The sequence below is a fragment of the Crocodylus siamensis genome, chromosome 9 (assembly GCF_052110815.1).
Source record: "Crocodylus siamensis isolate JL-2025a chromosome 9, ASM5211081v1, whole genome shotgun sequence".
Taxonomy (NCBI): domain Eukaryota; kingdom Metazoa; phylum Chordata; order Crocodylia; family Crocodylidae; genus Crocodylus; species Crocodylus siamensis.
Genome location: NC_143403.1, coordinates 67,142,213 through 67,167,841, shown reverse-complemented (window position 1 = coordinate 67,167,841; position 25,629 = coordinate 67,142,213). Strand labels below are relative to the sequence as shown.

The window sequence follows — 25,629 nt, the reverse complement described above, 5'->3', positions numbered from 1 at the left end:
GGAGAAATCACAAGTATGCAGATGTTCATAATTTTTCTCCCAGAGTAAAAGTGGCCACTCTGGGAGAAAATAGCTAGGAAACAACCCAAGTGAAGTGGCTCCTGGGAGAATCTCTGTAAGGAGACTGAATGTATGTTCAGGCAGTCTACCAGGAGAACAAACCTGGGAGAATTCTTCCAGATTATTTGAATGTATGGGAACATTCTGTGAATTTGAGCCTGGGGTCCATTTTAAGATCCTTATGAAATATTGTGATTTTTAAAAAAATATTTTCTTACTTTCTAACTACTGGTATAGGAGGAAAATCTCTAAAACCGCTTTGGAAAAAAGTCATTGCTTTACCTTCTATATATAACATTTACATATAATATTGTAAAATCCAATTCCCTCCCTCCCCTTGAGAGAGAAACATTCATTACAGCACTTTTCCTACAAGGATGTAGAAAGCACTTACCTTGTTGGTCACAGCATTGCTAAATAATTACCAGCATGTAGATATGAAATCAGCAACGCAATAACATTGTAAGAAGGATAATGCCAAATAGTGATTTATTATGTTTAAAGATAGCTTTTTATTCCTTGGAGGCATGCGTTTGAATATAATAGACTATATTTTCTCTTGGCATAGTTTGATTGTCATGCAGTGGCATTAGTAGCAGAGAACATGGTCCAGTATTTCTATCATTCTATCATTTTTTTCTCCTCTCTGTCCAGCCAATTTGCTACCAGCATTTGAGTGTTTTCATGTATGAACCTGCATGAGCTTGTTGTCCTTTACCCTAGATGTTGCTTTTTAACAAAATTGTCTATATAGCTTGCAAAGTACTGTGAGTTCCTTTGGGATAAAAGATTTTTATGAGTAGTTTCATTGTTCTGCATCTGCTAGCTCAGCAGTATCTAACAATTTCTTAGCAACAGAAGACTATATTTTCAAGTGCAAGAGAAAACCTGAAGAATATTGCACACTGTGTTAACACAGTTTTAAAGTAGAAAACCCCCTTTGTGTTAAAATGACATGCTAAAATCTCTTATGGCGGATTCTTTGAGTGCCCCTTTTCCTTCATGGTACATATGCACAGTGTCCACTAATGTCAGCGAGGATCTTGTACATGTTTGGAGGGCAGAAATTAACCTGGGTGAAATTCTGACCTCATGCAAATTCAGTGATTCAGGGATTTTCTCCAGGGAAGATTTCTCCCCAGCTTCCTTTCTGTTTTGTGTTGCTGCAAAACATAATCTACCACAAAGACATGCCATAGAGGTCCCAATTACTAATTATTATTACCACAGTCATGTGGCAGAGGTTCAGCAAACACTGACTCCACTGGCTACTGTTGCATCTTTCTTTCTTTTTTTTTCTTTAAAGGCCATGTGCAAATTTATTTTTTTTTTGGATGACAGCAGCTCCCAGTTAGGATCCAGGTTCAACAGATACTGGGTAAAACAATGGCCTTAGCATCAGATTGCTTCCCATCTGAGTTACACGTGTGACTGGGTCTGGTTTGCAAGCCAGGGCCTTGATTCTGCTCTTGGGTTAGTTCCTATGGGTCCTCAAACCAAAAGAGCTGTATGTGGGTAGAGAGTACTTACTCCTATAGTCCAGAAGAAGAAAGACATATGTTACTAGTAGATTTTATACAATACTGATTTTGAAATTATACTGTTGTAACTCATGCCCTAGGAGATTACATTAGTCCTATGTATATTTGGGGAAAAAATCCTGCTTAGAGCTTGTATTTACACTGAAATTCTGAATGCATACTGTGACCCACACTAGAAGACATTTGTTTATGAGCTTTATTCATATAAAGAAAGAAGGATTCTGTTTTATGATCCTGTGAAATTCTCTTTCTTACTAACACACAGCTTCATTTTTTTTTCCTGGATGTTTAAGCTGTAAACATAAAATTTAATGCACATGACGTTTGATTCATGCAGAATTTAATTTTTCCTAGTATAAAAGCCTGATGTAGGTTATGTAGCAGCGTTATATTATTTTTGTCGCTTAAGTCGTGTCCATTGAGGAACGCAGAATTTTCCCCTGGGGTCAGTTGTTCACCGTTTGCTACTAAGTAAAAAACCAAACAAACTACAAAATGTGGTACGCATAATTCACATCGTGTGCTATATTGTTCCCCTCTGCTCCTCCCTGACCTTTTATCCATTTTTTAAAAAATTAATCTTGTTGCTGTCTTTAAGGTTTCTGACAGATGCAACTCCATCTTCGTTAATGGCAAGGAGATGAAAAGTAAAGTGGATACCATTGTTAACTTCACTTACCAGCATTTTACTACCCAGCTAGAAGTGACAGTGTGGGCTCCACGGCTTCCTCTGCAGATAGAGATCTCAGATACAGAGCTCAGCCAGATCAAAGGCTGGAGGATACCAGTCAGCTCCAATAAAAGGTATGAGGGCAGTAGTTCCAGGACCTAAATGCATGCACTTGGCTTGGGATTTGATAATTCAGTACATTCATTTATGGGTTATTTTTCAGAATCTAGAACATTTTGTTTTCAAATAAATTGTAGTGCCTGCCTTGACCTTAATTCTAACACTCAGGCCAATGTCGGGGAAAATACTGTCCTCAGTTGTATCCTGTGAAACTCAGTGAAACTAATGGACATGATTGGTGTATAAGTGAAGTCCAAATCTCTATATGGCTTTTACTTGCTGTGCCCCATCTAAGTGAAAGCTGGCTGCATGCCTACTCTGAAGAAGGAGAGTGGACCTAACCATCAGACATACAACAATAAGTATGTTGAACAGAGCACTTGGAGACACAGGATAAAACACAGGCACATTAGGAAAGATACACATCTAAGTAGAGGGCTGGGTATGTAAAATACTTGAGTTCTAATGTAAGATCCAAATCCCCGAGTCCGGGTTTAATTCTCGTTGTGTTAAATCACTTGCAATACTGGCCTCAGCTTGCCCACCTTTAAAATCAGGTAGTATTTTTGCATTTCACAGTGGTGTTGCAAAAATGATTTATGGTCTAACTCTACATGCAATGAATAGCACCTTACTCCTAGTCACCTATTTGCAATTAATAACACATTACTGGACTGTTGTGTTGAAACTATTGCATAGAAAAAACCCAAGAGTTGGTCATCCAAATACTGACATTTACCTTGCATACTTCATTGTAGTAGCAAAATTCTGAATGCGGTTATGTGTATAGACAATATTTCAACTGTGGAAGCTTAGGTCCTTGCTCATTTTTCCTTAAGTTTGACATGCATGCAGCTCAGTAAGGCCTTTTATATCGTTTACACAAAATTCTGAAGTGAAGGTGGCATTTTCCATTAGATTCCCCTCTCCATCTCTTTTTGCCTAAAGAACACAAGTGCAGTTTCTTTAACCTTTCTGAATATAGATGAGGTTCTTATTTCTGTGGATTATTTCAGTTGACCTCTGCTGCCTCCTTTCTTCATTACTGTAATACACTAAAGGGCTCCCATAATAGACTCACCCACTATCTCCTTATTTTGCTTGAGCCAGAATCAGTTATTTCTAAATTCACAACAAGCAGCTGTATTGCACTTTGCTTGATCTTGTTTCTCTCGCTTTGTCCCATTAGTCTGGCTGATTTGTTAGATTTCTTTTTTTACCATTAAGATCAGCCACTTCAGAATATGTTCTCAAATGCCATTTTCAGTGACTTACAACTTTGTCCACACTTGTGTCCAAAGTACTGACTTATTGTAGCAGCATGCGCCATGACGCACCACCATTACTAACATGCTGCTAATGCATAGATCCAAAATTCTTTCTCAAATCACCAGCTATATCAAACACAAAGATGGAGCTACCTGAGCATATGTAAAATCTTGCAGGTGAAAAAGGGGTAAAGCAGCAGGACATTTGAAGATGCATCAAGCTGTGTACAAGCGGGTTCTACAGCTGAGCTCAAAGAAGCATTACTTAGCTGATCTGACTGAGGCAAGAAAGCTTTGAGGTTTCATAAAATACTATCTTCTGATAAAGTGACTGCTGGTGGAATAGTGGAGGGGGGGAAAAGGATTCCTGAGGGTTTTTTTCTCCTCTCTTACCCTTCTCCGAGTACCCGTGATGCAATGGCCACGGTTTATACGAGTAACTAGATTAAAAACTTTGAGGAATATGACTGTGTTGGTGAATTTGAGATGTTGACAAATACTCTGAGAGCATGGCATGACACCAGATCAGATTTGTAATGCAAAGGAAAAACAAGTTTCTGGCAACAGCATACCATGCTGCTGAAACACCACCACAGCTCCAGTGAAAGGGCCTTCTGTTGGCCTTGCTCAGGAAGAGCCTAAAGGCACCTACCAGCAAAGGTAGATAACGAGGGGTAGTGGGGTGTCTTTCCTAGACTGTCTGGCAAATGAGCTCAATAGAAGAGGACTGATGATCAATCTTTGGTCTGGTCCAGAACCAGAGTCTTCACCCCTTGGTCTGTGCACCAGATGTGCCCCGCAGAACCATGTTGTTTGGCCCATGGGGCTCCCCAGAGGTCTGGAAATTGGGCGGCAGAGGAGCAGTGGCAGCACTAATGGCTGTTCCTTTGTTGCCAAATATCCAGACCCATGGAGAGCCAGCCCTAGAGGCTTGATAACATGGCCCTGTACACCACATCTTATCAGTGTGTGGCCACACATGGGTGCATGGGGTCAGGCTGGTCTGATCACACCTGCAGACTGACCCCATATGCGAACTCCATGCAGGATCCAGCCTATGGACTGACCCCATGCCACTTATCTGGTTCGTGGGGCCAGAAGGTTGGGTGTGAGTGATATACAAAATCCTCCAGGATGTGTCAGAAGGATAGATAATGAAGATCTGGCTGAAGATCTGGCATAAGAGAAACTTTCCTGCATTTCAGTGATAAAGTTACTCTTTGTGGAGAAAGAAAATGTGCTAGATGATGAACAAATTGCACTGGTGCCAGCTGCCAAATAAGTCCCAGAGTCACTTAAGAACTTCCATTTGCTTTAGCAGTCCGCAGAGATACTTTAATGCCTGTTTAAGGCCTGACGCTGCAGTCCTTCCATAGGCACAAATTCTACTACAGCCAATGGGGATTTTGCTTGAGTAAATGGCTGCAGGATTACGCCGCTGATGTGTATTATCGGAGCAAACTTTCAGCACCAGGCAAGTTGAGTGAGACATTCACCTGTGGTTAACAATCATGGACATTTTGACTTTAAAGCCATCACGCATAGCACTGGAAAATTTACCCCCCAGTGTCTAGTTGTGATTTATTGGGCCAGCTGAAATAAAGATAATGGTCTGAGAGCCTGCACTGTTTGCAAGCTAGCAAACGATCCGAGTTCACTGCCACTTAAATTACATCTGAACCAACTGGCACATCTTTAGCAAGCACTTTGCTATGAAGGGTGGAAGAAAAAAGTGTGGACCCAGTATTGCTACACAAAGATGCAGTTGGTTGTTTATGGTACTGTGTGTCAATAGTTTATGCACATGTGGCTGCAAAAGATTTGGAGTAGAAATAAACTATCCCAGGGTTTATGAAACATTAATTTGTTCTTTTTTATTCTTTTTTTGGTGTATTTTAAATCAATAGGTAATTTAGCAGGAGCTTTGCTAGCTTTGACATTTGCTGTGTACATAAGCTTTAAAGTTTTTCTTTTTTCTTTTGCTATATTATATTTGATTTTTAATAGCTGTTTCACCCAGAGATTTTTCAATTTTATGTTTGTTGTTTAGTTCCTTCCCCATATTTAAGAACCTCCCAAGTATTTATAGGTTTAAATTCACAACACCCTTTTGAAGTAGGAAAGTTTTGCTCCCGTTTGATAAAAGGAAAACTTAGAAGCAGAGCGGTTAGGCACAAATCCTGAATTCTTTCCTCATTTTGGATTGGAAATGGCAATGTTTCATCTATTCTGTACTGATGAAACTCCCTGATTTTGCTAGAGGGACTGAATGAAAACTTATTGAAGAATTCAGGATTTGGGTCACTCCTAACAAGGAGAGAATAAAATGCAGCTCCTGTAGGTAAAAAATAAATAAATAAATAAATAAATAAAGCCCCCCACCCCCCCGAAACATGGCTTACCTTACAAATCCCTATATATGGTGAACTTTTGTTTTCATTTTCCGGCAAATTTTGGAGCTATGCATTATCAGCATGTTATAGGAAAAATGCAGAATAATGATTTAACCTATGGTATTTGCTGCTATTAATATGAACAGTCCACTTCCCTGAATGAAAATCTGCTCTCTGAATAGGTGTATGATCATGGCTAATGTATTGCATGGGGTCCCTGAGCAGCAGCTTGCTAATAGCAAGTCAAATCATGGAATGAATAGTAGAAAAGCCTACTCTATCAGCAAATGAGAAGAACATTTTAAAATTAAAATCAAATAATAGAGTGAAGAAAAGGTCCAGACACAGTCTGATTGTCTAACAAGAACATTTATTTTGATTCTTTATTTGTCTGGAAAATAATGATCTTTTTGAATTTCTTATGTCACCCCCATGCACAGATATTTACATGGAACGAGTCACTGCAGGTTGCGTTAATAAGAATTGCATGGCTGGTGCCTCACACAAGTTTAATATATCCCTCTTTAATTTAAATAAATGTTTGCCAACTAGGATAGCACCTTATTTTCATGAGGCGACCAAGGAGACACAAATCTGAGCCCAGTGTTCATTCAGTGAAAGACAATATACTTCAAGACATTTGATCTAAAGCAGTACCAACTGAACAGTGTCCAAGATAAAAAACCAATGGAATACTGAAGGCTATCAGATCAAAATGAATAAGTTCGTAAGATGGGCGAATCAAAACCCGATGACATTCAAATACTGAGAAATGCCAGGTGCTCCACCTCGGGAGGAAAAAACCCACATACTTCTAGGTTCAGCAGTGCTACACACGCTAGCACCACGATCGAAAGAGACTTGGGGGTCATGACTGACCACAAAATGAACATGAGCCACCAATGCAGTGCCACAGATGGCAAAGCAAATAAAACTCTGGCTTGCATCTACCAGTGCATCTCAAGCATCTAAAGCAAGACCCAAGCTTTACTTGGCCTTGGTGAGGCTGCAGCTGGAGTACTGCATCCAATTCTGGGCTCCACACATCAGAAAGGATGTGGAGAAGCTTGAGAGAGTCCAAAGGAGGGCCATGCACATGGTTAGAGGTCAAGAGAACAGGCCTCATAAGAACAGGCTGAAAACCATGGGACTTTTCAGGTTGGAGAAGAAAAGGCTCAGGGGTGCCTTTGTGGCAGCCTGTAAGTATATAGGGGGTGTGCACCAGGAACTGGGAGAACATCTGTTTACTAGGGCACCCCATGGGAAGACAAGGTCTAATGGTCACAAACTGCTGGAAGCATAAACCCCGCATGCCCCCGGAGGCTGGGGGGGCACAGTGAGCTCCCGCAGGTGGCGGCACTGTCGGTGGTGGGAGCATGGCAGCGGCAAGCAGGGAGCTCCCGCAGGCACCTGTGGTGCAGTTGGTGGTGGGAAGGGGTGGGGGGGTGGAGAGTGCTGACTGGCAGTTGGCGACCACCCACAGACGTTGCTGGTAGCAGCCGGTGGGGAGGCGGGGGTGACAAGCAACCATGCACCCACGCATACCCCCTACATGTTGCCAATGGCCAGAACACTGTTTTAGACTGGACATAAGGAGAAGCTTCTTTACTGTCCACGTCTCCAAAGTCCAAAATAGGTTCCCCCCAGAAGTGGCGCAAGCACCTACTCTGCATACCTTTAAGAAACACTTGGATGCTTAACTTGCTGGGATGATGTGACCCCAGCTGACTTCTTGCCCCTTGGGCAGGGGGCTGGACCCAATGATCGTGTGAAGTCCCTTCCAGCCCTAATGTCTATGATATAAAGACGGTTTTATACAAAGACGTCTATATTTGTAAATGTCACAGGAGCACTTGGGTGCCCTGTTCCTATGAAGGAATAAGGGCTGCTGAAGCTCCCTGAGACAGCACAGGTGTCTCATGACCAGAAGGGTCATGACCAGAAGGGGGCAGCACATGACCAGAAGGGGGCAGGGCCAGGCCTTTATAGACAGCCCAGGCCAAAGCCTAGCAGCAGTTCCCTTTTGGCAGCCTGAGGTGCAGGAGCTCTGCAGGAGAGCCAAGCAGAGCAGAGACGAGCAGTGCAGCCTGAGCACCCAAGGGGCTGCCTCATGGTAAGGGTGGAGAGAACCTGACTGGGAGGCCTTTGCAAGAGAGCCAGGTGAGCCTAGATCCTATGTTATAGCCAGGAGGCTTATTGTTGCATTACAGCTGATTAGCTTATGGTTCTGTTTAGTTATTGTTAAAACCAGAGGACTGGGTGAGGCTGTAGGGGTGGAGGAGACCTCATCAGGAGCTCCCCAGGGAGGTGGGGTGCTCCCAGTGCCAGAGAGGGGTGCTGTATTGCGGGGCGTCTGGACCCCGGCCCCAGAAGGGGCAAACAGATTGAGGAGCCCGGGGAGGGCACGTTTAGTGAGAGGAAGCCTAGCGTGGGCGTAGGTAGAAGCCCCGTGGGGCAGGACCCGGAGAAAGGGGTCAAGGGGGCCAGGTAAGGCTAGGGCCGCCTGAGCCCCAATTAGGAAGAGTCCCCGAGGGGTTCCACAGTGGTGGGGACCCCGGGGCCCGTGTGGGCACCATAGTAGGGGTGTATTACCCCAGCCCTGGCAAGTTGCACAGTGCCGGCAAGGGCACCATAGTTTGGGGTGTAATACCCCAGCCCTGAGAAGGGGCAAAGAGGATTTTGGGGGGGCCAGGCCACGGCTAAGGCCACCTGAGCCCCACTTGCAAGGAGCACCTGCGAGAAGCCCGAGGGGCTTGTGTTAGGCCCAAAGGGGGCACACAGGAAGAGAAGCCCAGGGTAGGGTGCTACTATAGAGATGAGCCCGGAGAGGGCGAGTGCGCAGAGGGCCAGGCCCCAGTGGAGGGCACCATCTGTGCATGGAGAGGCCCCAGGAGGGGCGAGTATATTGAGCAGACCCCAGGAGGGGGGCGGATATAATTGGTAGGCCCGAGAGGGCTAGCGGATAGAGGGGCACCGGTTGCGTGACAAGCCCGGGGGCGCCGGTGAAGGGCGCATACAGGAAACTGACCAGATAACATCCGGTACATCTGCGAGGCTTGGGGCGTGCTAAAGGGGAGGTTGGAGGCACGCATAGCCTGTAAGGCTGGGGTGCACCAGGTCACTCTATACGGAACAGGGGACAGTGTAAGCATAGCACGGTGTCCAGGGCGACAAGAGGCAGCCTCCTTTCTAGAACCATATACCAACAAGACGTGGCAGGCGAGTAAGAGGGTGCTGGACTGTCTACTTGGCACGGCAGGGGGTGCTAGAGAGATCATGGCTGCTCCTGCACCCCACTCCGTGACAGTAAACTACAGGTTATTGTAGATTATCATTCTTTACACAGTATGAACTACTTCTGTCATGTCTACATGGGAACACTCAGGTCACGTAAGCTGAATTAGCTAAAGTGGATTTAAAATGGGTTGGTTAAAAGCACGGTAAAATGCTACTTGAATGGTATATTTTGGAAGTAAACTGGTCTTCCAAAGAAAATTAACTGCAAGTGAATGAAGTCCACTTTACTTTCAGCTAAGAACTTTGTAATGCATGTTAGCACACTTCAAACCCACACCCTTAGAGCACTTTTACACATGCTCCGCCGGGGGGAGGCACTTTAATAAGAGTGGGTGTGAGAGTCACTCAAATCAAAGTGCCACTGTATCTCATGTACCCGCATCCCTGCACTTCAAAATGGCGGCGGGGGCACTTGAACTAAAGCTCATTCGACCAACTTCAGATAAAGGACCCCCACCACCATTTTGAAGCTGATACACGAGACACGGAGGCTGACTTGAGCAAGATAATTGCCATGCTCCAGTAGACTCGATTAATTGAATCTGCTCTGGCCCACTGTAATTACAGTGCATCAGAGCAGCCTCCCAGCATGTCTACAGGCACCCTTAGTTAACCGATTTAACTTCCCCTTTTGATATTTTTATAGGGTTTTATTTTCCGGATCAGCAAACGCAACCCACTGCCGTTCTGGCAGAAACAGTGTGTTGAGATGTGCCATGGCTTTGTGTAGTTTTACACAAATCAAATACTCAGAACTTAAAGTTTTGCACTTAACAGATTTTTCTCTCATCCAAGGTGTTGTAAGTTGCCTTTAAAAATGAGCGAATTTTCTTTTTTAATGTGTATTTCCTGTTCAAAAAACAGCTAAACTGATTTAACTGGTTTTTAGACAGAAAATTTGCATCTGGCCTGAGAACCTGAATGCCTAGTTTCAGTACAATTTAAATTAAAATGGACAAGCTTAAACCACTCATAGAGAAGATATGTAATAGAATAGCTGACAGATCGCTGATTGTATCAGTGCTAGCAGGCACCATTATAATAGGCCGCTGTTTTAAGTCTGTTCTCTGGCAAGGGCTTTATCCGTCTGAAATGTAAATTAAATGTAATTCTGGCAACCTTGGTGCACTCCAGAAAAGCAAAGATCTTCTAAGTAAGTATGTAAAGCAGAAAGAAATATGGATGAGCAGGATTTGGAGAGATATCCAAAGCACAAGGCTTACTATAACCTCAGAGGTGACCAGGAGGGGGGAAAAAATATGAAGCTTATATTCGAGAGGATGTGTCTTAAAAAGAAAATGAGTTCACTGCTTAAGGAAGGATTTTAGGCCGCCTAAAACACCTTAACAAGAAGTTAGGACTCTATAGGGACCGTGTAATTTAATGGATTTCAAATATTTTGTTGGGTCTAGGGAAACAAAGTACTGAACTGCTCTGCCTTATTAACTGAAGCCGGGATTTGTGGCTTTGAAGTGGAAATGAATGTCATTTGTTAAAAAAAAATAATAAAACACACCTTGAGTTGGCAACTTGAAAGCTTGCTCTGAAAATGCAGGCACATCACTTTCTTTCTTTGCACTGGCATTATGGAGTGCATATAAGAAAAAGCCTCAAACATTTAAGTTCTAACATTTATTACCTAATACTCTAAGCTCTGAATCCCAACACTTTTCTCCTGTTCGGACGCTTCAGTGCAACAGAAAAGTTTTACGATAATAAGGAACTTGGTCTCAAAGAGGAAATGCTCAAGTGCTACCAATAATGGGTTGTAAAAACTCATAAAGTGATGGAGCCCAGGAGTGGATCCCATGCCTATAGATCCCAAGGACCCTGCAAGGAGGGCAATGACTTGAGCAATTTCTTCTGCTGGTAGCACAGATCCTGGGAGAGAAATACTGTGGGTGTCTTGCATACCGGCACAGTGCAAGTCTTGGAGGAAGGACTGTTCCTTGGAGCAGCATGATTTCCACTGTGGATCCCTGTCGGGGTGGCAGGAAGCAGCTGCTGCCTGGGCTCTACACTCTGATCATGCAATTTCTCTGATGCAGGGGAGTGCTGGACCTGTAGCTCTGGAAGTGTAAGGGCCACAGATTTGTTAACAGGAGGAGCAATGGTGGCAAGTGTCCTCTCTCTTATGGTTTGGGCACAGAGACTACCCCCTTCTCCAGTCAGTCCTCTCCCACACGAGAAGAACGGGACTGAAACTCTCTCCCCTGCAGCCTGCATCATTTTTGAACAGAAAGTGATAGTATTCTGTTCCTGTTCAACGTTTCTAGAAATCATTAGGTTCAGACAGCAGCGTAAACATTAAGAAAAATTACTCACAAATGAGTTCAAATACGTGAGTCAAGCATTTGCCTGTGTGAACGTAATAAAGAAACCACAGATGTATCTTTTTTTTTTTTTTTTTTAATTGTGTAATACCGAGACGCTTATCATGGCTTCCAGGGCAGCTGCCTCTTCTTTTTTTCCCTTTCCTCTACTTCCTTAACAACTCCTTTAACAACCCCAGAGCCTTTTCCCAAGACCAACTCTTGCACAGCCTCTTCCAGTTTTGCTTGTGTATCCAAAGTCTGGATAAAAGAAAAAATAAATCACAAAGTCTGGGACTGTTCAGAGCTAGGATCTGCTTCAAGCCCATTTCTTAGTATTGACCACAGCAACCTGACTATGGCAGCGAGAAGGCCAGAGATGCAATCTTAGACGAGACCCCCTGCTCTTAACTTGAAAAGTCTGGTTTGAGGAGAACACCTTCTTTGAAACAAACAAACAAAAAAAAATCATCCCTTTCCTAGCAATATCCGTCCTGCTTGAAGAAGGTGGAAGAACATAGTTGTTTTGAGGAGAGAGCGAGTCCTTCCATGGTATTTCAAAGTCTTCAAAAGTGAGAATGAGGTTGGGATGCATTAGCAGTCCGCTAGGCTTCTTGCATTCCCACCGTTTTTGTTCTGCTCTACTGGGACCACATCAACTGATGGAGTCCAGAGGTCATCTTCTGATGGCAGGGGAAAGGATTCATGATTATGGAACAGAAAAGCCTTTATATTAGAGGAAGAATTAATGGTATCGGGTAGCTTGATTGTTTCTCTTTTCTCTAAATGAGAAAATGGCTGAGAACCACATTTGGGTTTTGAAAGACCTCCGATCCAGGTTCTCCAGTGTCTGACCCCGTGGGGTGAGATTAAAATAAAAAAACTGTCTAGTTGCAGCTCTCCTCTTGCCAGAACTCAAAGGGGCGAGGCTTTCAGAAGAGCTCAGCATCCAAAAGCTGCCCTTTTGGGAGATGATTACCAGCCAAATTCTCCAAACAGCTCATTGAGGGTAATAAGTGGGTTCTGCTGGATGCTCAAAATCTGCCCATTTGTTTTGGTGCCTGAGTACAAGCTGAGGTTTTTTGTTTTTTTTTGAACATCTGGCTCTAGTTGGGGACTGAGAGTATCTTTGGAAATGTGCCCAAATATGTGCCAAGGGTATTTAGATTTGTAAGTGAGATGAATTTGGGAGCACAGTCTTTTGGATATAGCACAACAGCAAAGCATCCTTGAACGACATTTTCTTTTTCAAATATAGCATGCCCCATTCATCCTAGTGGTTGCTCTGTTGGCATCGGCAGAATAATCATGCGATAATGTACTATTCAGCTACTAAATGATGTTTGTTAAGGCCATACTGCAATCTGCAGATCAGTTCCTTACTTTATAAAGCACGAAGACTTTCTTGACTCGGTCACTTTGAAGGTCACATTTTGTGATGCTTCTTCATCGTCTCGGTCGCCAGCTTTGTCATTAAAGCCATTTACAATAACAGCAATTCTGTTTTATGATAGTCTTTTCCATAACTAGTATTTCAAACATATGCCAAAGGAACACAGTAAATACTAAAACAGTTCCCCAAATACCATGAAAAATAAGAAGGTTATCCCACATTCCCGTTCTTTAGCAATGGTTACAGGCTGAAAAAAAGAAGTACTTCCAGGCAATGAATTTCACAGCATGGGAGCATAATGAGAGAAAGCGTGGCCACCTAGTGCTTAATATCTGACTTTCAGCACAACAAAATGGCCCAAAATAGAGAATCTACATGCTTGTCCTGGGGTATAAACAAGAAAATGAATCAATGAAAAACAGTGTTTAAACCACAGAAAATGCTGTGCTAGGTTTGAATAGCAGTGCTGTTGTACAAGTAGCGTGATGCTTTCTGGAACACTTTATAAGGACTGTTAACTGTATAGTCACAGTGGTTACAGTATGAAGGGAGATGGTTAGAAAATTATAAAGCAGGTGTCTGTAATGATGCTATTGATCAGGCCTGTGAGTGACAGCCCAGCCAAGCATTGATCTCGTGCTGGGACTTGCTCATTGGATTCAAGAACGATGTGACGCAGTAATTGATTTCCTGAGTACTTAGTGAAGTGTTGAGTCCTATTTTATTTTTCTGAAATCCTGACTGGTTGTTACATGGATTTAGACATGTCCAGGTACCCACAACAGTTTGTCTGTGCATGTGTGTGTGGGAGAGGCAAGGATTTCTTAGAGTGATATATTTTTCAGGCTCTTTACATGTGCACAAGAGTAAAGCATTATTTAGGCAGGGGCTCTTGAACGCATTGTGCCTAGCAGACAAAGCTATTGCCACAAAGGCTCTAGTTACTATCTGCACTCCTTCCAGGGCTGATCGGCAGCCCTGGGTGTTTGTACAGGGATGGGTACCACTGGCCCCACTCTGAAATTTTTTCCTCCTGTTTTGTTTAGGCAGCTCCAGGATTTGAAATAATAGCTGTAGAATAAACCTAGCGATAGATCCCCTAGAACTTCAACACTGATGGGCAAGGCTCAAAAGTTGGGAGTTTCCACTTGGGAAAGAAGCCAAAAAAATCTGATGATGGTTCTAGGCTGCCCTAAACAGAGAGTGCCTTCTAAGCTGTGCAATATCACCTGACCCCAGCACTCTTTCCTGCCCAGGGCAGGGGGTTGGACTTGATGATCTAATAGGTCCCTTCCGACCCTGAAGTCTATGAAAATTGTCATTAAGTTTTCCAGCTTAGACCTACAAAATGCCTTTGGCCTATTTCTTCTTGTGCTGGCAGATTATGATGAAATCACTAATTATAGAGGCATAGGGAGGAGGTTTCAAGGTTCTTAAATGATCATGGTGGTAAGAGAGAGCTCAATAAATACACCTACTCAACTTTGTAGGCCTACCCGGGACAGTGATGATGAAGAGGATGACGAACGGAAGGGAAGAGGCTGTACTCTTCAGTACCAGCATGCGATGGTGAGAGTCCTCACACAGTTTGTAGCTGAATCCTCTGACTTTGGAGGCCAGCTGACCTACATGCTTGGCTCCGAATGGCAGTTCGACATCACAGATCTCGTGACTGATTTCATGAAGGTGGAAGAACCTAAGATTGCTAAGTTACAGGATGGCCGGGTTCTGGTTGGTCGTGAGCATGGGATAACCACAGTTCAGGTACAGCTTTAAAATATATCTGTACATTTAGGGGCCTGACATGGGCACACGAAGGCCAGATGGAGTTGGTGTGGGCGCCAACCCTGCAGGATAGGGCCCTGGGAGGCAGTGCAGAGCTCCCAGAAGCAGCGTGGGGCTCCTGGAGGTGACATGGGGCTGACAGAGGCAGTGTGGGGCTGAAGGAGGTGGCATGGTGCCTGATCCTGGATCATGGGGGCCAATCTGGCTTGCAGACTGGCCCTGAGCCACTCATCTGGCCCACGGCAACAGATGGTTTAGTGCCACTGGTCTAGACTTATGAAAATATTTAGACACATTAAGAGGTATTAGGTTAAGAGTAAATATGCCCTAGTTGTGATGAAAGACTATTTTTGGAGACGAGCATTAAGTGAACATATGAAGAAATTTGAATAGGTTCTGGTTTCTGTTGTCATGGTTCTTAGTTATAGCAATACAGGGAAGTTGGGGGTGAGATTTGCAAAGGGATTTATTTGCCACAAGAGGCAGATGGGGAATTTTCAAAAATACCTACGGCTACTTATTTTTGAGATCTGTAATGGGAAAGTACTTAACCCGTTGAAAAAGCCAACTGTGTGCCTATCTGCATCGAGAGGTGCCTAAATTTAAATATGTGGTTTCTTGTGTTCCAAAACTGCTTTAAAACTGTTTTCACGTCATTAATAATGAATCTTGAAATGATTCTTAATGGAGATTGTGTATGTAATGCAGCCTTACATACAGGGCCCGTGTCTTGGACCTAAACCAAAGGACAGTCGATATTTTGGGCCTAATGCTGCACAGGAAAGACTCATATTGGCTATAGTGGGCATTGGTAGCAAGGTTCTTAGTCTGGGTAGGGGGTGCTCAACTGCCAGCCCATGGGCCGGATCTGGCCTGCGGGGATCTCCACACGTGTGTAAATTTGGTAGCCAGGGAGTGGTGGCATTAGTTGCCGCTCCTCCACTGCCGTATTTCTGGACCCATATAGAGAGAGCCCTGTGGGCCAGACAGCATGCTGGATTGGTGTGCGGAGGTGACCCGGTGAAACATTTTAGTACAATGTTTGTAAATCTAGTAATTTGACAGCAAAATGAATGTAACAGTTTTTGGGGAAACCATTTATAGCTTACAAATGAATGTGGCAGACATAAGATTGAATCAATCAGGAGTGTTTCAGCGATGAAAGAGTATAAACTTGTTGTGCAAGAGTGCATCCCATGCTGTTTAACACAAGAATACTTGCTTGCTTTTTGAAGGTTTTGTCGCCGCTCTCTGATTCCATCTTGGCTGAGAAGACAGTGATAGTACTAGATGACCGGGTAACAATTACAGACCTAGGGGTGCAGCTAGTTGCAGGCTTGTCCCTATCTTTACAGATAAGCAAAGGAAATAAGAGAGCTATTGTTTCCACAGCCTCCGCTTACGATATTCTTCATGCCCCGAAACAGGTATGGATTGAGACAGTATTGCCATTTTATAACTGATTGATTTGTTTGCTGTGTTTGCCAGATCATGGGGGAAAGCTATATCCTATAGAGTTATTCAGCATGCATAAGGTGAAAGCAATGCATTTCATGTACCTGAAGACACAGCTCCCTACAGCAGCTCACTCGTCCAGGTCTGCTCCTGCCCAGATACCCTTACAGCATGGCCGTGCATTTAGCACAAGAGTCCTGGCCATACACATTACTGATGGCACCACATAGGCAACTGGCTGAGCATGCACCTCTTCTTAGCGGATCACATCTTATGGGGAAGTGATGTGTGTCACTGTAGTTAGCACGTGTGCACACTCCCAGGGTAAGGCAATGTGGACTTGATTAACTATCGAGGTGGGGATAGGTTCCCTGGCCCTATCCCCTCTTCCCACATGAGTATCAACACTGCCAAGCAAAGCTCTTACCCTTCTCAATGAAAATTTCACGTATTTGCTCAGCTGAAATCCTCCCCTCAGTGGTTTTGGATCTAATATAGAATTGCTCCCTGCAGTCCTGAGACTCAGCCTTGTGTGAGTTCAAAAGGATTACGCCAATAAGTTTATTTGCCACATCTAGTTTGTACTGTGTTTAAAAGAATCTAGACATTATGGAGTATCCACTTACTCCTCTTGTTTTTACCATAAAAGTAGACCCCATCCTAAATGAGGTTGGGTATATTTTGGTGACAGCAGGGCAGAATCAGAAAGAAGCAGATAAATATGTAAAAAAACCTTATGTTCTGATATTTCAGTACCAGTATCAGTATGCAACTGCTTTTTAACACAGGTAATAGTCAATGAAGGACAAAAAATGGGTTTGGTCAAACATTGCTCAAAAGCTAAATAGCAGCACATTTTTATAAAAAATGTGTGATTTATGTCTAAAATGAACCATCATGTTTATACACTTCACATAACCTTGTGCATTTGGAAATACTTTAGTAGAGAATGTAAAATACTTCATTCAATTCTGTCTCGTAATATAATCTGTTTAAATGGGCTGAGCAGGATTAACCTCCTGACCAGTGACCCCTAGAATTTATGCAGGCCTTTTATAGAGAGAAGTAGCATGTCACAGTGTTCCTTACCTTTATGTCATTTTCCTAAGTTAATTAAATGCTAGGAATCTGTTTATCTTCATCAGTGGGCTCTGGTTTTAGAAAATGAAATTCTTATTTTGTACCAGAGAGGACAGCAAGAATGGTTTTGCACTTAGAGTTAGATGGTTCCTTGTTTGCACTCCCAAATACAAGAAATGTCTATGGGGTGTACAAGACGCAGAATTGCAAGTCTAAAACCAAAAGCTGAGTTGAAGCTTTTTGGAAAAAAAAAACCCCAAACCAAACTATGGCCATAGTCTCTATTCATATCACTAGTGTGAAGCAGACTTAAGCGACCAAAAATGTATAATGCGGTATTGTAACTTCCATACTGTTTTTCTCCCCCTCCTCCATAGGAAGCCATAGTCAGTGCCTGGATTTTGTTCAGTGACGGATCTGTGACGCCTTTAGACATTTATGACTCCAAGGATTTTTCTATCACAGTCACTTCGCTGGATGAGATGGTAGTATCTGCCCAGCAAAACCTTCAGTCTAGATGGCCTGGGGTAGTTGCAGAGGGTGATGGGCAAGGACCCCTAATTAAAATTGAAATGGTGATCAGTGAGTCCTGTCAGAAGACCAAGCGAAAGAGCATTTTGGCTGTGGGGAAAGGAAGTGTCAAAGTGAAATTTGGGCAGAAAGATTCTGATCATAAAGGAAGCACTAATGACATTGATGACGTGGACAGAGATCTTAAAAACCATGTGAGCAACTCCATAGAAAAGACGGCAGAACAGGAGAGGACAGCGCAAGAATGGTCCAAAATTGGAGCTTCCATTAATCATGAAGACAATGTCAACAAAAGCACAACTTCCAAATCTCCCACTGATCAGAAAAAAGGTCCTGAGGATGGCCAGCTCCTAAGTAATCCAACCATCTTCACAAGTTTTCCTACACAAGTAGAGATCCCAGGGCAAAATAATCCCAATGACCTTACGTTGACTTCGAGAGGGTTAACTGATTTGGAGATTGGCATGTATGCCCTGCTGTGTGTTTTCTGCCTAGCGATTTTGGTCTTTTTAATTAACTGCGTGGCTTTTGCTTGGAAGTACAGGCACAAAAGGTTTGCTGTGAGTGAGCAAGGCAACATCCCGCATTCTCATGATTGGGTCTGGCTTGGAAATGAGGTTGAACTTTTGGAAAACCCAGTTGACATTTCACTCCCATCAGAGGAATGCACTACGATGATTGACAGAGGAATGCAGTTTGAAGAAAGCAACTTTCTCCTTAATGGGAGCTCTCAGAAAAATCTTCACACTCAGATCCTCAGATCATCCGACTATGCTTGCGAGAAAGAAGTTAAAAGTGAACCTATTCATCCTTCCGGGCCAAAACAGAAACGAGTTAAGTTCACTTCGTATACCACAATCCTGCCAGAAGATGGAGGTCCCTACACCAATTCAATCCTGTTTGACAGTGACGATAATATTAAATGGGTATGCCAAGATATGAATCTTGGCGATTCCAAGGAACTTAGGGACTATATGGAAAGACTGCAAGACAATATGTAAAACTACTTTCTTATGTTTGTAATCACCTTTATGCCTTCTGTTTCATGGATGGTGGAACAGTCAGTCCAGTCAGCAATAGGAAATAACCCAAGAGAGTCTAACCTGTGGAGGTCCTGAGATGATAACTTCATATCATTGAGCAGGTACAGGAAGCTGGCTGAGTTAAATGAGTTTCACCATAAACCAGGATGTGCCCCTAAAACAGCTCCATGTAGGTGTTTGGAGGTGTCGCACATGATGGCTGTTTTTGTATACTGCCTGGTACTAGCTAAATGCTAATACAACTACGCTCAGACTCAGAGGAGACTACCTTTGTTTGTCATCTCATGATAAGCGGTAATTCAGAGAACGAGGGATTTTTTTCTGTTGATTTTTTTTCTAGTCGTCGTCCTTTGTAAAGCACAGTGGATATTTCTTGCTTACAGCCTGAGACTAGGCATACTTTAAAAGAAATCTAAAACAAATCTGTTTAATTGTATTGCCTATGTGCAAGGCAGCCAAGCAGTTTCCTTATTTTTTACGGGAACACCCACCTACGTGTGGTTCATTCTTTTCCGTATTGTTTATGAAGTTTATTTGACTTAGGGAGCACTAAATATTTTCTGAGGACCTTTTTTTTTTTCCTTCTTTTCAGTTGTACCAAAGTGTAGTACAGTATATTTACAATGATTCAGGTTTTCTACTCATTAGCATCAGCCCTGAAGGATACCTCCTTCATCACTGATTATCTTTCTCCTTCCCATGTGAGTCTTTAATATCTGAAACATAGAAAAGGTATTAAGAAATCTTACACTGGGAAAGGGCTGTATCGTCTTACAGGGAACTGTAAATACAATAATAAACCCTGGAAAACAAAAAAAATCAAGGAGTAGCCCTGGGTTTACTTTTGTCATTGACAACGTGAAAAATTACCAGCAGCAAAACCGAATACCTTTCAAAGAACAATGCCTCTGTTGAAATAGTAACATTTATAGAAATTCTGTGTGGGCAACCCGTATTATTATTATTATTATTATCACAATAAAACCACCACCCCCAGAAACGTGGTATTGAAATGCATAGAACAGGGAGCAAATTTTCTAGGAAATAAGCAAAGGCTTGAAGTCTGTGTTACTGTACAGTAAAAAAACAAGAGTTGGTGCTCCGGTTTAACGGTATGTAGAGCTCCATCTACAATTACTGGTGCCTCCTGGCCCCATGTAAAACCCATCTCTAAACATAAGCCAGGTAAAGAGAGAGCCTTTGCATCAAGTTTGATTAGAAAAGGAAAAGAAAAACATGAGGCGGAGTAATACAAAGCGGCTATTCCTAAACTTGACAAGAAAAACTTTAGGCTGGAGATTCAAAGCTTCCATTTCAAAAGCATTATAGGCATTTTCACACTGAAGTACGATTGAAATGTGTTGAAAATTACAACCTGGAAACCTTTCTGTATGAAATGTCTAAGAGAAGCAATAAAGTACACTGGGTAAATCGGGAAAAGACAAAATAGGCACCTTGTCCAAACAGAACTTCCTCGCTGCCCACCCCGTTCTCCCAGGGTTTAGGCAGATTTGCCAGAGTTTAGGCAAATTAAATTCGAGAGCTGGATCTGGCAACCTGAGCGTGTTTTTGTAGCTGTCCAAGACAGCCGGGGCTCTGGGGAAGTCTGTTCAGATCCTAATCCACATGATGAGTTGGGAGCATCTCCAGTGCAAATACAACGGAGGAATGCTAATAATTAGCACGGAGGAGATAGTGTGGACACCATGGCTATTGAACTGACAACAGACTCCCGTTGGATATCGCTGCTCCATGTGGTAAAGGGAGTGTATACTGTAATCCAGTTTTAAACTGATAAGATAACAAAGAACATAATGGTACTTCAGTTTTATGAGACAGATGGCAGTGGCTGGGTCACACTAAAGCTCAAGGTTTTTAATGATGTCTCTTTTTCTCTAATTTAACAGGGCCGGATAGAGATGTCTTAATTGTTGCCAGTTACTGAAACGTTTCTCCCCCCAGCTCACCAGATTCTTTCACATCGGGTTTAATTATAAGTAAAGCACAGCACCCATGGATATAAATTGGCCAGGAGTACCTTTATATTAGAAGTGGTAAGAAGGTTTTTAATAGTCAAAACAGTGGTTCGGGAACGATCTTACAATAGGAGTAGGAGAGGCAAAATAATTAATTCCATCTTAAAGGTAGTTTAGGTTAACTGTAACTGTGGTATCATATAACCTGGTTGCTTGTGACTGGACAATGTGATCTGGGAGATCCTTCTCAGTCCTCTGTGTTTTTGTTTTTGTTTTTTTGTTTTTTTTATAACTACTTACCTACTTAAGCTCCATGCTTAAGCATGTCCTGATCTCCATCCTTAGTCGGCAAAGCACTTAAATTCCTTTGGGTTTAATAAGCTTAAGTGCATGCTTAAGTGCTTTATCGAATCTCTGCCAATATGTTAACAGTGGACATGAGTCAGTAGCTGTGCAGCTTACTCTGGAAAATTTCCCTTCTACGAATGAGAAATATGAGGAAAAAAGTGAAACGGCAGTTTTCATGCATTTCACTTGAGCAGTCACTTCACTGCGAGGCCAAGGCTGTTGGAATTAGAGCACACATTTCCACACTTCCGTTCCATTGTGTGCATGTTTAATATAAACTATAAAGTTTATATGGAGGATATAAGAGCAGTAAACTTCTAGCTTAGCACAGATTTCTCTGGGTTGGCCAAAGCAAAGTCCCTTGTTGGCTCTGCTGTCTGTAGCGTGACTGGTTTGGGCTATCGGGAAGTCGTACACAGCAAGTCCATCCAGAAGTTAATGTCCACCAGTTACAATATACAATCAGTTAAAAAGCTAAGAAACATAATTGCTACCTAATAGTAAAAAAAAGGAAAGGGCCTCAGCATTCAGCCTTCAACACCAATGCACTGAATATGGGCATGATGTGAAATAATCTGGAACTACTTATAATATACTAATATTGAATAAACTGAATTGTTGCATTAAAATTTCAGACGTGACAGCAAGTAAAAATGCATAAAGCTACAGAATGAAAAACCAAGAGAACAGCAAGAAAATGAGGAGTATACATCTTCTGCTCTCATTTTATGCTTTTCTAACAGTTAAAAACAGTGGAGTTACTCTAGATCAACACTGGCATAATAGGTTATCTGTTCCTACTTAGAAGAGCTAGGTGAAAATTTTAGGGCAAGTAGTTTATTCAGGAAAAAGTAGTTCCAGATCAAGCAAATAGTTACAGCTGAAGAAAGCTAAAACATTCAAAGTAAAAATGTATAAATGCTTAATTTTGACGTTTTGGACAACATTTTAAAGACTTTTCAAAATGAAAATTTGAAACAAAAATTTCAAATGTTTCAATTATTCTTTTTTTAAAATGTGTGAAAACAAAACAAAAAAAGAGAGCAGAATTAAACTTGTACCATGAACCTGAAATAATTGATTTGGAAATAAGAGGGGGGAAAAGGGTTGGAAAAGAAGAGGAGAGCGAATTTCTGAAGCTCTAACTTGGCCAGTACACCAAAAATTCAGCTGTTTGCACTGTTCTTTTACTCTGTATTCTCCTCTCCTGTTAAATGAACTATATTTGAAGACCAGTAAAAAAAAAAAAAAAAAAAAAAAAAAAAAAAAAAAAATCTCAATTTTAATAGGATTATTAACCAAAAGAAGTGATCCTGTTAAAAGACAGATTATTTATAAGCAGGAAACGTGAACTGATTGAGGAGACTTGCATTGTTATGCCTGTAAGAATTAAGCTTCACTAGCTGCAGACAGGCAACACCCACGGCTTCATACAGAATAGGAAATACCCCAGAAAGGTATTTATGACTCTTACAGGACATATGTTTTGTGTAGGTTTCTTTGCACACTATCAAGGAAAGTACACACGCATTAACTATACATAGCACCAAGTAGGAAACTCGTTAAGGGAGGATTCATCATGTATCGATTCTTGCAAACTTTATAAATTATAAATAAAGGTAACACGAGACACTCGGCTGTTGTAAATCTGCGTGTGGGGGTTTATATCTTCTGAAGATCTGACCCACAGAGAATATTAAGGGGATGAGTTCACTTCCAACTGTGCAGAATTATTATATTTCATTTGGACGTTATACAGCCCAAGTCTATATGGCTTCTGATCCAAGTATGAATTTGGGAAACCAGTGCCCCTTACACTTCTCTATGTATAACAAAGCTAGATTAATATTAATGAGCTGCTCTTTCTTCATTCATATTGGGGAATGTACAAGAATACCTTAGAGCCATATGACTCTAATATGACATAATATAATGGAATATATCTGTATTTCAAGGGAGAGTACATTATGAACGGGTTACCAAACTTTCATAGGGAATATGCTCTTTTCTGAAATACATATTGTATGCACTACATTGAAATACACTATAGTGTATTGTGAAAGGCATACATTTACTGAATCTGCAACACTGAATATGTATATACATTACACCCAAAATATTTATACATATAGTAAGTCTTAGATGTATAACAGAATGAGTACTGTACAAAATAAACTGTAAGTTAAGAGAATTAAAGAGGACTTTTATACCTGTGTAATTTGTATATTAAGTTATTCAAGCCTCAGTTTCTATTATGAAATATGTCATTTTAAAGCTGTTTCTATAGACAGAGCTCAGAAATAAAGACTGCAGCCTTTGGCAAGGCAGCAAACAAGTGAGAATATGAAGGGCATGAATACCAAGATAGCAAGAAACATGTTGCTCACTGAAGTCTTAAATTTGAGTCTACCTATTTTAAACCTGAGAAAAACAAGGCGTGTTGCCTGAATGTGTACCATGTGATGGTGTATGCATTAACACTGCTTTGGCAAACCAGGAACATGTCAAAATTGCATTGCTTGAGCTCCCACTGCTTATGTTGGTGTGGGTTTTCAGGTTTTGATCCAAGTGTTTCACACAGCTCTACATCTGATATGCCAGTCCAACTCACTGTTTCAGTAGTGCCGGACTATGGAGAATACCGAGATAATCGACAAGGAGCAAAATACAGTCAATCCATGGATGGCAGGCGCGCACACAGCCCCTTGTTCTGGTAAGTACAGTGCTGCAGTTGTGTGAAATAAGTGTGCTTTTAGGGAAGAGACAACACGTTCAAATACAGCCCATGAGTTTCCCAGAACAAAATCACCACAGGGCTGGGGTTTTATTTCTGCTATGTTGTTATGAATCTAAAATAATCATCTTGGGTATTTACAGAATTTCTGCGTTGCACCCACAGTGACGGTATCCAATACCTCAAAATTAAGTATGCCTTAATTGATTTGCCCATGTCTGTAGCAGAGGCAGAAATATAATTCAAGTCTCCTAAAACCGAGTGGATTGTTAAACAGAAGACTGTTCCACCTCCTGTACATAACACTGTATCATCCAGTCCTCCTTACATTGGTAGGATAGGTTTGGTCCCCAGGGCTCAAACCATCCTGGAGTATTGCCAAGGGGTGTACTGGTTTTTTTTTTTTCCTAATTAAGGCAATTTAATGCTGTTTGTATGATTAAAATGTGTTACTTTGACTTTTAAATCATGAATCTCGTGTATTGAAACAATTTTATTTGCTGAACTGATGACTGGGCCTAGGATATAGGCTGGAACTTTCAAAGGGGCTTAGGAACACAGATTTTTAATTACCTTTTGGGCACATAACTCCCTTAAGCTGTTTTGGGAAATCACAGCAGTAGAAAAAAAAGACATATTCATTATTCATATTGCACTGAATGTTTAAATAAAAAAAAAGCTTTGTTAGGGCTGTATTGTGACATGCTTATCTGAGTAGCTGTCTTACTAAGCAAATAGACCTCAGTAGGACAACTCATGTGCCAATACAGATACTTGGACTATGGGCATTTTTAGGCAGAAAAACAAGCTTGCTTCCATCTCCAAAAACTATAATTCTCCCTCGCACCCAAATATAGCCATACAATCAACTGATTAAATCAACCTAAGTAAGCAAAGTTCAAAGATCAATGGTGATCTTTATGGAAAGTCTTAACTACCAAGGCCTAATACATAAATTAGAATGATGTATAACAATTAGAGACCTTTATTAAAAAACACTAAATTACGGCTGATTTTCCTTTAGAGTTGCAGCTACTAGCACATCAGAAACAGAGTTGTTGGCAGGGGCCAATAGAAAGGCCTTCATGGTGATTATGGTCAAATATTAAATAATCCAAACCCTGAAACCCTGACTCAGTTGAATCTCCCACTGATGTTACCAGGGACTGAAATCAGGACTGGAGAGAGAATTGCTGATCAGATCTGGGGGCCGAAGAGTTTGATATGTCTTTATATTACATAAAACCCAACCCTGTTTTCAATCAGCAGCACGCAGAGTGAGAGCTTTGAGTTCATATAACTGGTGACCTACTGCATTATATAATATTTATGAAATGTAAGGATTTTGCTGTTTGCAAATGAAGCGACAGTTTGCAGAATGGACCATGTTAAAGCTTTGCTTGCTCAAAAAGTTACCCAGTGAAAATGACACCAAATTTCCAATGAATTTCTGTAAATTTATATTCCTATGCTCTCCTTGGCAATTATATACAAGTTTTTGATCTTTTCAGGGAATACAGTTGAGTTGAGTTAATGCTTAGGGCCAGTTTAGGTAAAGATTAAAAGTGATCGTCTGTGATTTACTTAGTTGTCCAACTTCTGATTATAATGTCACCTACATCC

At 41.8% G+C, this 25,629-nt stretch overlaps 1 protein-coding gene across 3 annotated transcripts in view; it reads left to right on the top strand.

Moving 5' to 3' along the window:
- The window catches only part of TMEM132B (transmembrane protein 132B), a 374,298-nt gene extending 349,739 nt beyond the window's left edge, over positions 1-24,559 (top strand). For 2 of the 3 annotated variants that reach the window (XM_090063007.1, XM_090063008.1), the window contains exons 6-9: positions 2,200-2,405; positions 14,545-14,818; positions 16,075-16,266; positions 17,752-24,557. In XM_090063007.1, the coding sequence (XP_089919133.1) occupies positions 2,200-2,405; positions 14,545-14,818; positions 16,075-16,266; positions 17,752-18,906 (1,827 nt within the window). In that variant the 3' untranslated portion in view covers positions 18,907-24,557. Of the gene's footprint in view, positions 1-2,199; positions 2,406-14,544; positions 14,819-16,074; positions 16,267-17,751 lie in introns of all 3 variants that reach the window. The other variant, XM_090063009.1, reaches the window with a different exon arrangement.
- The last annotated feature ends 1,070 nt before the right edge of the window (positions 24,560-25,629 follow it).